The sequence below is a fragment of the Lampetra fluviatilis genome, chromosome 19 (genome assembly GCF_964198595.1).
Source record: "Lampetra fluviatilis chromosome 19, kcLamFluv1.1, whole genome shotgun sequence".
NCBI classification, from domain to species: domain Eukaryota; kingdom Metazoa; phylum Chordata; class Hyperoartia; order Petromyzontiformes; family Petromyzontidae; genus Lampetra; species Lampetra fluviatilis.
Genome location: NC_136293.1, coordinates 44045 through 55988, shown reverse-complemented (window position 1 = coordinate 55988; position 11944 = coordinate 44045). Strand labels below are relative to the sequence as shown.

At 45.2% G+C, this 11944-nt stretch overlaps 1 protein-coding gene across 1 annotated transcript in view; it reads right to left on the bottom strand.

The window, feature by feature from the left end:
• Positions 1-3487: 3487 nt before the first annotated feature.
• Positions 3488-11944, bottom strand: part of LOC144937469 (uncharacterized) — a 29467-nt gene continuing 21010 nt past the window's right edge. Inside the window, exons 6-10 of the mRNA XM_078864714.1 lie at positions 10060-10252; positions 9275-9451; positions 4495-5130; positions 3811-3959; positions 3488-3608 (exon numbers count right to left, since the gene is read on the bottom strand). Of these exons, the coding sequence (XP_078720840.1) occupies positions 3488-3608; positions 3811-3959; positions 4495-5130; positions 9275-9451; positions 10060-10252 (1276 nt within the window). The remainder of the gene's footprint in view (positions 3609-3810; positions 3960-4494; positions 5131-9274; positions 9452-10059; positions 10253-11944) is intronic.

Below are 11944 nucleotides of genomic sequence, written 5' to 3'. Positions count from 1 at the left end.
TAGGAGAGTTGATCGTCCACACGGTGGGTCGTAGCGGGGTGCCTTCTTTATGGATCTTGGGAAGAATGATGAATTTCCACATGCTGGCGGAATTGATTCTTATAGCCTGCAGTGCAGGCCCGAGGTGAGGCTTGTTCCGAGCGAGGTGAGCGTGTATGGTGAGCGTGTATGGTGAGCATTGTCAGTGTGAGTGGTGAGCGTGTCCAATGATGGAATGAACCAGGCCAGGCAGGTCAGAAGTTCTTAAAGCTATTGTGGGGTCACCGACATAGGACGCACCGGAGATATACACAGCGATAGTGGGGGCCTCGGTGGCCTGGTGGATGGTTCTTCCCTCTGCCGCTTGTCCGTCCCCATCATATCGCTGGTTTCAATTTTCTTCGGCGGTGCAATGGTCGTCCGTCCATGTTGCCCGCGTGGTAGTGCATGGGGTTGTTAAGACACCACTGCCACCAGTGTAAAGAGGTTGGCGAGGTGACCTCGGACAACACAAAAGTCTTCTCTTTAAACGTTGGGCGGGTTTATTAACAAAGTTGAACATAAACTGTATCAGCAGAGAAATAATGCGCATTGCATTGATCAGTGTGCTGTGTGCCACCCGCTACCATACCCATCCTCAACATTGTCCACGTGCTGATCGGCAGCATGAAACTAAAACCTTTCCTTGCGGCTGCCGTCTCTACCCATGCCATCCCCTCCCCTTGGTCCCCCTTCCCCTATTCTACGTTTTACGCTGGTTCTGCCAATCTCTCCGCCCCCATAGAGTGCTCAGGTGCTCCCGTCCTCTACACGTTATCCCAGTGCATCCGCACCCCTTCTACGTTGCAAACCCCTCCTCGTCCTAATGTGCCTGTCCCCATCTGTACTGTCCCACCGAGTTCCTGTCCCCTGTGACAAAAACAATTTTGTGACCAGGCTGAGACGTTTAAATCACTAAACTTCGATTTAATGCTTTCGTGACTGCAGGGATTCATCTTCTTGGTTCTTTCGGCAAAGTCACGTAGAAGGGAAATAATAAAATAATAAAAATATAACATAATAAAATAATTCTCACGTTTCGGCCACAACGCAAGCAGCCGTCCCTCAGGTGAAGAACAGGTCTGTCGGAAAGACAGCGTCTGAATGAAACACCACCAGGCTTGGCAGCGTATATTTAAGCTGGGTTGGAAGGGGGAAGAGCGCCTTGACAAAGGAATTTGCATATCAAGAGGAATTTAGCATATTTATGGGAAATGCAGATATGGGATTAGTCACTACTTGTGGAATGCGTAGGAGGTGGGGGGTTTCAAAGTTATTATGCCCGTGCATTATGCAGGATTAGCAGCATCAAAGGGATGGAGTAGGGTTAGCATTAATAAAGGGAAGGAATGTTAATAGTATGGAGCTGCAGCAACTAAACCACCACGTAAAAAACTAAAATATAAACTACATCAGTATCATCAATATACTAAATATACTCTCCAATAAGCTGAGCTACTAACAGTAAGTCATACATTACAATTCTATGTCGCAAAAAGTATAATATGCCTCCAACTAAACTTTGTTCTCTTACATCACACGGGCCTACCCCGTACTATATACTGCCATAGACAAACCCAACATTAAATTATATACTGTATTACTATACACCACCCTATACCTTAGACTATACATTGTAATATTACACTGTATTATTCTACCCACCCTACTGTATACCACACTGCTGTATATTCACTATACAATTACGGTACTATATATTACCTTATACATTATATTAAACATTACACTTTTATACTATTTATTATTATACAATGTGCTATACACTATACCATTGACTGTCGGGTGAAAGCTACTAAGAGGAAGCAACGAAAAATGTCAATGGGAGAGTGTTGGTAGGAGACTTGCAGCGGAGAAAAGAATCCATTCCCTGCGGAGAATAAAAGATATATAGTCAATGCCAGCGAGTGGACTGTGGTCTGAAATTCACCGTAAACGTGAACACAATCAGTTAAGATCCTAAATGGTTTATTACGTCCTTCCAATGATTGCTGAGCCAGAATCCAGGAGACAATTTCAACCGAGAAGATGGTTTCTGGCTCAGAAATCATTGGAAGGACGTAATAAACCATTTCGGATCTTAACTGATTGTGTTCACGTTTACGGTGACTTTCAGACCGCAGTCCACTCACTGGCATTGACTATATATCTTTTATTCTCCGCAGGGAATGGATTCTTTGCTCCCATTGACATATTTCGTTGCTTCCTCTTAGTACCTTTCACGCGACGGTCAATGGTATAGTGTATAGCAGATTGTATAATAAATAGTATAAAAGTGTAATGTTTAACATAATGTATAAGGTAATATATAGTATCGGAATTGTATAGTGAATATATAGCAGTGTGGTATACAGTAGGGTGGGGAGAATAATACAGTGTAATATTACAATGTATAGTCTAAGGTATAGGGTGGTGTACAGTAATACAGTATATAATTTAATGTTGGGTTTGTCTATGTCAGTATATAGTACGGGGTAGACCCGTGTGATGTAAAAGAAAAAAAGTTTAGCTGGAGGCATATTATACTTTTTGCGACATAGAATTGTAATGTATGACTTACTTTTAGTAGCTCAGCTTATTGGAGAGTATATTTAGTATATTGATGATACTGATGTAGTTTATATTTTAGTTTTTTACGTGGTGGTTTAGTTGCTGCAGCTCCATACTATTAACATTCCTTCCCTTTATTAATGCTAACCCTACTCCCCTCCCTCCCTTTGATGCTGCTAATCCTGCATAATGCACAGGCATAATATGACTTTGAACCCCCCCCCTCACCTCCAACGCATTCCACAAGTAGTGACTAATCCCATTTCTGCATTTCCCATAAATATGTTAAATTCCTCTTGATATGCAAATTCCTTTGTCAAGGCGCGCCTTCCCCCCTCCAACCCAGCTTAAGTATACGCTGCCAAGCCTGGCGGTGTTCATTCAGACGCTGTTTTTCCGACAGACCTATTCTTCACCTGAGGACGGCTTGCTTGCGTTGTGGCCGAAACGTCGTGAGAATTATTTTATGTTTTAAAATTTTATTATTTTATTATTTCCCTTCTACGTGACTTTACCGAAAGAACCAAGAAGTACACTAAACTTGAGAACTACAAGCAGATGAAACCCAGATTCAGCTCAAGTGCCCATCACAGCCCCCCTTCCATCTCTAAAATTAGATTTTTTAAAATATGTATACTATACTCTAATTTCCATTAACTACATTCATTTCACAACAATTATCACTGGTTATCTGAAATGGTTAATCATTGTAGACTAAGCACAGATACTGATGTCGGCAACGTGGCTGAATTTAGGAAACAACACAATCACAGCGAATACTTTGTGACCGCATCTAAAGACCCTGCACGCTATATGTGGGTGCATTCATTCTGTGGAGAGAGGCAGCCATAGGCGGCGCACGAGAGGAAGCTTCCTCCAGCGAGCGGACCGTTTGCTGCCGCTACGGCCTCTGGCTGGACAAGGCGAAGGACACGAACTTCACGATGGAGCGGATGGACTGGCTGCTGAAGTGACTTCCGTATGCAACCTGGGCTTTCTTCAGAGCCTCAATGATCTCTGCACTGAGCAACAAACAAGGGTCACGATGTTCCACTGGAGAGCAAAATGCTTTCCACATTGCAAATGCAACCGTCAGCGCTGCTGCTACTGCTGCTCAAGTGAGAAACATCTCTCCCGCCGACACACACACAGTTGTAAACTCCGTCGCTTTACAAATGCCACCGCGAAATGGAAGACTGCGCCCACACGGCAGTGGCCACCGACCTGGTGTGGTGGGGATGCTGCTGGTGTAGCAACATCAGCAGCCGCCTCACGCCGTCGCTCACGCCGGCGCCAGTGGCTGCAGGGCTGGCGGTGGGGTCCGGAGGAAGGACGGCCGCTCCTGGGGCCGGAACAGGCCCTCCGCTCTCACCCTAAACACAGCAAGTGGCTGGGGGTTCACAGGCGCCTGCTCAGGCAATGCCCAACGCTGCTGCTCTATAAGTGAGCTGCACGTTAGCTTTGTTCATCCGTCCATAGCGGAGGGGGTCGAGTGACCCTCGTAAAGATGGTTCATTATAAGTACATCGTATAAAGTTGTGTTTTCTCTCATATAATTTACCCTTGCTGTCGGTGTCATGCGATGAGACAGAAGTAGAATCTAACAGAGCAGTGGGCTTGTGTCAGAGTGTGGCGGAGATTTCTTACGTGATGTCTCCCAGCAAAACCCTCCCTGTGGCTCCTCTCTCTTCCCTGCGCCTCTCTACGCGGAGCGGTGGCAGAGCGGTTAGCTCACTGAGCTATGATCCCAACGATCCAAAGTAAATTCCTGTCCACGGCAATAATCAGCAGCGAATTATATTTTAATCGATCCTGGCTCCCCCTACCCCCCACTCCGCACCGCCCAATGAGTTTAGTCACACAAACCACCCCCGCCCCGCGCAGTAATGAGAGTGAGGTTATTGGCACCGTGTTGGTGTCTGCGATGTCCACTTCTCCATGTTCCTGCTGCACACCGAGCCTCTGCTTCAGAATCCCACCACTGTTGTTCCCTGGGTCTCCTGATTTGTCCGGCTGACCACCACTGCAAGTAGCTGCAGTGGCCCATTCTGCCGAATTGGGCTTTGAATCCACGGCAGCAATAGCGGCAGCGGCGGTGACAGCGACAGCACGGGCATCTTCAGGTTGAGTTTCGCTCTGGGTGATCGTTTCCCATGGGGACGCCATGTAGGACTTGGGTCGCGCCAGCGTGAAATAGCTTGATTGGGTCGAGGTAGGCGCGGTGGCGGGAAATCCGAGATGGCGGTAGCTCGACGGCGACGCGAGCTCGCCGTCTCCCGGAGAGCTATGGACAGCGGAACAGTTTTGGCCAAACACTGGTTCCTGGGTCTTGGTTTCAAACACCAATTGAATCGGCTGCTCGAGTACAATGGAAGCACGTGAGATGGCGCCGCACTGAGGCATTGCACCAGGCTGCTGGATTCCCAGCTGCAGCACCCCTGGCGCTGCTTTGTCTGTGTAATTACTGTCCAGTATCTCTAAAACCTCTCCTTTAGGTTGTGTTTCTGAGAAAGAGTCAGAGTAGTGTTCTGTCCCGAAGAGCACCTACAGAAACAAAACCAAAAAAACATTGAATTGAAACGAAATGCACTTCTACGTCACTTATTACAAGAGGATCACCATGAAAATTTTATTTCGGGAAAATATTCAACTGCAAACCACTGTAAATGTAAGACTGAAAAAGCTTAATTATGGTGGCTCAGAGGACATAGTGTCTGTGCCAACACCACTTAAGACCCTAGGTGCAAACATCGGCTTCAACCGCCAGCGATTAAACTGGGTTCTTGAGTTGATGGTCTTTGCCTGGCCACCAATCATATTTATTAGACAAATAAAAGTAGTTTGGTTTTGCTCTTAATTTCACTAAATTCCTGCTCTGATAATTCAAAATACAGGCAGACCTCGCTTAGCGCTACCCGGTAGAAGGCCGATTCTGTTACACCACTCTTTGTCCTGGAAAAAAATGCTACTTAAAAAATGTTAAATCTTAAAAGTTGCTGACGAGGGAAAACACGCAGCGCTGGCCAAGGAAAAGCACCCAATGCCATCTTTGTTTATATTCGCTGAGCCAATGAGAGTGAGGCGCTCTGAGCCGAGCAGCGCTTGCCAGTTATTACAACACACCCGCCTGCCAACGTGCGTTTACTCCGCCTTGGTCTCTCTCTGTCTTGTTCTGGTATGTTATTTGTATGTTGTTGAGTATTTTAGACCCTCTTCTTCTTGGTTCTTTTGGTAAAGTCACGTAGATTGGAAATAATAAAATAATACAAATAAAACATAATAAAATAATTCTCACGACGTTTCGGCCACAACGCAAGCAGCCGTCCCTCAGGTGAAGAACAGGTCTGTCAAGGAGACAGAGTCTGAATGACAACCCCAGGCTTAGAGCGTCTTTTTTAAGCGGGAATGGAGGGGGAGAGAGCGCCTTGACAAAATAATTTGCATATCAAGAGGAATTTAGCATATTTATGGGAAATGCAGATATGCGATTAGTACTACTTGTGAAATGCGTAGGAAGTTTGGCGAGGGGTTTAAAGTCATTATGCCCGTGCATTATGCAGGATTAGCAGCATCAAAGGGAGGGGGTAGGGGTAGCATTAATAAAGAGAAGGAATGTTAATAGTATGTATCTGCAGTAACTAAACCACCACGTAAACAACTAAAGTATAAACTACATAGTATCATCAGTATACTAAATATACTCTTCAATAAGCTGAGCTACTAACAGTAATACATTACAATTCTACGTCGCAAAAAGTATAATATGCCTCCAGTTGCCTCTGTGGTAGCAGTTACATTGGAGAAACCAAACGACATGTCTCGGACCGCATCCGTGAACATAAAGCAGACTTGAAACACGGTAGGACAAACACCTCAGCCGTGGCAGATCACTGTTACAATTCAGTGGGCTCACATGATATTGAGGTTCTCTGCAAGCCATCTAGCTACCATGAGTGATTCGTTCATGAGGCGATCCACATATACAAACAGAGACAATTTCAACCGAAGGACGTAATAACCGAAGGACGTAATAAACCATTTCGGATCTTAACTGATTGTGTTCACGTTTACGGTGACTTTCAGACCGCAGTCCACTCACTGGCATTGACTATATATCTTGTATTCTCTGCAGGGAATGGATTTTGTGCTCCGCTGCAAGTTTCCTACCACAACTCTCCCATTGACATATTTCGTTGCTTCCTCTTAGTATCTTTCACGCGACGGTCAATGGTATAGTGTATAGCTGATTGTATAATAATAATAAATAGTATACAATTGTAATGTTTTATACAATGTAAAAAGTAATATATAGTATCGTAATTGTATAGTGAATATACAGCAGTGTGATATACAGTAGGGTAGGTAGAATAATACATAGTGTAATATTACAATGTATAAGGTATAGAGTGGTGTATTATAATAATACAGTATATAATTTAATGTTGGGTTTGTCTATGGCAGTATATAGTACGGGGTATACCCGTGTGATGTAAGAGAATAAAGTTTAGCTGAAAGCATATTATATTTTTTGCGACGTAGAATTGTAATGTATTACTTACTGTTAGTAGCTCAACTTATTGAAGAGTATATTTAGTATACTGATGATACTATGTAGTTTATACTTTAGTTGTTTACGTGGTGGTTTAGCTACTGCAGATACACACTATTAACATTCCTTCTCTTTATTAATGCTACCCCTACCCCCTCCCTTTGATGCTACTAATCCTGCATAATGCACGGGCATAATGACTTTAAACCCCTCGCCAAACCTCCTACGCATTTCACAAGTAGTACTAATCGCATATCTGCATTTCCCATAAATATGCTAAATTCCTCTTGATATGCAAATTGTTTTGTCAAGGCGCTCTCCCCCCCTCCATCCCAGCTTAAAAAAGACGCTCCAAGCCTGGGGTTGTCATTCAGACTCTGTCTCCTTGACAGACCTGTTCTTCACCTGAGGATGGCTGCTTGCGTTGTGGCCGAAACGTCGTGAGAATTATTTTATTATGTTTTATTTTTATTATTTTATTATTTCCATTCTACGTGACTTTACCGAAAGAACCAAGAAGATGAATCCCTGCAGTCACGAAAGCTTTAAATCGAAAAATATTTTAGACCCATGTCTGTAAAAAGGCCTGCAAGTTTCGATTTAAAGCTTTCGTGACTGCAGGGATTCATCTTCTTGGTTCTTTCGGTAAAGTCACGTAGAATGGAAATAATAAAATATTATTTTATTATTTCCATTCTACGTGACTTTACCAGAAGAGGCCTGCAAGTGTTAGTGCTAGATACGTGACCAAAGTGTCAAGGAAAATTATCACTTTGGATGTTAAAATGCAATTGATAAGGCAAGTCGGGGCAGGCGAGGATCAGGTGGATGCACTGGCGAGTACAGGAAATAACACAGATTAAAAAAAGACTTACCATCTATATTATTATTAACGTGATTACTGATACCCCAATGAAGCCCTCATATATTGCTCATATGTAAAATATAACAATGGTATTATGACCCAGTTTAGTGCTGATTGGATTAGTGCTCACTTTTGCATGAACGCATCTTGAGTGCTAAGCAAGGTCTGCCTTTATTGTAGTGTTAGGTGTCACATTAACACCTCACAGCAGTGAGGATGAGTGCACCCCCTAGTGTATGAGCAACAGAATTGCCACTTATAAGAATTTTGGACCAGTCCCTGCAACAGAATCTCTGCGTCACCCATTCTTTGACACACAGAGGACGCTGCTGTCACGTCCCCCCATGGAATCTTCACCTCATTGCATGACGCCGATTTAATGAATGAGATTTCCATTGCCTCACAGCAAGACATCTGAGACTGTGAGGCTATGTCAGTGTCATAAATATAAATGTGGTTACTCTGTTCATGGCACTGAATGTTACAAATAAAAAAATTTAATGACTGAGATTTTAAATAATAAACAATCCAGCTTGGGTAAACCCAGGATGGATCAGGTAGGCCAGTAGGTCACTGAAAGCTGATCAGGCTCAAAATCATGGCAAAAAGAGGTGAAAGAGAACAGGATGGAATGCTTTTGGAAAGCTGAATTTGACAATGAAAATCAACGCAATCATGTGCCAAAATAAAGTTTCCATCAGTTTGCGCTGCCGAATATGACGTACGGACACACAAACACTGACAAAGAGAAGGAACACAAGCTTAAACGTGCGCAGAGAAGCAAGGAGATATGCATACTTGCACATACACTGAGAGAATGAGTGACAAATGGTCTTGAGAACACAACAAACACAAATGGGAGACATCACATCGACTGTTAATGGCAGTTACTTGTACAGGATACTCTGCTAGATGAGCCTGACAACGGGCACAGCTGTCAGAACGCCCTCAAGGGGACCACCACGGAGATGGAGCGATGTGACCAGCTCGAGTGCAGGAAGGAGCACGGCATTACGAGACCACGAAGGGTGGTGACGGCGTGGGGAGGCTCTCATGCGACGGTGATGGACAATGCTGACGTGGTCAAGAAGACCCGGAGCTTCGTAGGAAGCAACAGGCCAGATGACTTCCACATAGCGTTAAGTGGCCAACTAAAAGATGCCGCTCGACTGATTCGGAGCGAGACCTCTTCTGTCAAACTGGAGTTGATCGTGAGCACGCTGCCCAGATATGGGAACCTGCACGCTATCACAAAGCAAACGGGAATACAGCACCTTCCAGGGACAGTACGGCTTGATCAAGTAGCGTGGAGAGTGCAGAGCGAAGGAGAGGGGCTCTGTTGCATCGAGGTGGCCCCCGTTCTCAAGGAAGCGCTGAATCTTCTGATAATTGCAGTTCAGCTGATCCAGTGCCATTGCTGCGATGCGCACAAATTCCCGATCTGCTGAGTTCTATAGCAGACGCGCGCAGACAACGCCAACGCGTCAGCCTTATACCGACTCAGCCACTTGTGTTTGTGATGAACGGCCTTTTATCGACCCACTGCTGGATGATGCCCCCCCTGCCGCTTTCGGCTACAAGGTCTGTTGCACTAAACTTCGCTACCCCGGTCAGCGCAGGATTGTGAAGGGAGTGCTCAGGAGTGGCTAGAATATATCGCTCGCCACGCATTTTGCCCACGGAAACTAATCGAACTCTGTTTGCTGTGTTCATAGCGTGTTGCCTGCCACTGCTCTACCCTGATGGGAGTCTCACTGTTTTAAAAACTATTATTCACATAGTTTCATAGGGTATCAAAAGAGATACACACACATATGTAACTTTTACCTCACTTGAAAAGTGTGGCACAGTGTGGTTTGACACAATAGATTATTCTCTTAACATCATTCAGATTGAGGCATGGCACCGTGGTTCATGTACTGAGCTATGAACTGGAGAACCAAAGTTTGATTCCCAGTCACGGCTAACATCAGTGACAAGCGATTTCTGAACAAGTCCTGGGCCACTCCTTTAACAAACCCACAAAAGAGAGTGGGTGCAAGGGATGCGCATGACTGACCCTCTGTTCTCTGAGCGCATCTGAAGCGGGGCACAGCGCTCTGTTGTATTCCCGCAGGCACAGCTGGTATTGCACCTCCAGCAGCCTCAACTCAGAAATCTCGGCGCGTCTCCTGTCGTCGAGCTGGGTGGTGCTTTCCTCGCCGTCCCTGGGTCCCTCTGCATGAGCGGTGGCTTTCAGCTGCTCGCGCAGCCTGGCAGAAGCAGTCCTGTGAATTCTATCAGATTTTATGCAACCAGAGCTGGCATTACCAACACCCGCTGATAGAACCAGGTAAACCACTGCTGACGACTCGATATTGTTCCTACGCAGAAGATTCGCGTTGCACAGCATCTGAGCTTATGAAAAACATAAGTGAAGCAATTTTACTCGTGAGCTGAATATTAGTTGCTCCTCACTCGTCGAAGGTCAGTATATCAGTTGACCACAAAATACATCGGTATGTAAACCAATTACTTTAAAAAGCAATTTAAACAGACGCCACATTTTGTGTCTTCACCTAATTCACAATGAACGTGTTTTAAAACTTCATTCCCAAGCATTTTGCGTTATCTGTGTTTTGTTTTACCCGGGCGTCAACTCCCCTTATACCCCAGATAATCCAGGGTAGACCGTATTTAGTTATTGTATATGGAAGTCCTTAATTGTAAGAAGGGCACAATTACTCACGTGACGTTGTTTATCTGATAACAAAGTTGATAAACGCCCATGTTTACAGGTAACGTGGGTGGAGTGGCGGTTCACACACTGCGCTACGAACCTGGCAACCCATGTTCGATTCCCAGCCGTGGCTGCCGCAAATGTGGCGGGCGATATCTGAATCAATCCTGGGCTACCCCAACTTCACAGTGACCGGCGTGATGAAGCATGGCTAACGGCGCGACCTTCATGCAGCGGTGGATGATCGAGGAGATGCACATTGTTACGAGTGATCCGCAGAGCCTGCACCACAAGGCCCAAGTCGACACCTTCCCCACATGTGTGGACGCCTGGTAAAGGCTTTTCAGGAAAACTTTGATTGGTTATTAACAAAATGGATGATTAATAACATTATTAAAACTAACACGAGCCTTTTGCGAACACCATTCTAGCTGAAAGCCTCCTCACGCCGTGTCAGTCATGGTGGTTGTTTGAACTTACATGGTGTTTCAAAAATATGGACCCGATTTTAAATCGCTATATCTCTGCAACCACGAACCGCCCATGAATGAAACTCTTAACACTTGAAAGGGCGGGGCATAGAGAGGGCGGGGCATAGAGTTTCAAATGAATACCGCTAGATGCCTCTCTTACCGCACAAACAGCCCCTAGCCTCAGTCATTCGCAAGATGGCGACCCCGCATTACAAGGCGTTTTGCGTTCTGCAGTTCAGCAAGACCAAATCCGTAATTGCGGTGCAGCGTGCGTTTCAACGGAGTTTTGGCATTGATCTGCCAATGTCAAAGAGCACGGTGGCACAAAAAATCGTGTTTTTGTGCCACCATTAGCGACTAATCTGGATGACCTCAAAAACAGAATCACAGTAGCGGTGACTTCAGTGGAAGAAGACACTTTGACTGGAACAAACAGATTCGTGAATCCCATTCATACAAAGCAAATACAAGTCACTCTGGATCTGTGAAGGGGAACACACGTGACCGCAATCCAAGACGCTGCACATGACAAAGAACACCCCCGTATACCCTTCAGACTGTTGGAGCAAGTATGTATGTATGTATGTTGAATTTCTTTCACAACGTACATAGCCAACCGTAATGAGAGGTGCAAGCACCTAGTTAGGCCAACACGGTGCATGAGGTGGGAGGTCAACACCATGCCCAGCCGCCTTTGTCTCCCCAGTCATGATGTTTACACACGAGGTACTAATTTGAGGCTGAGTCGACCT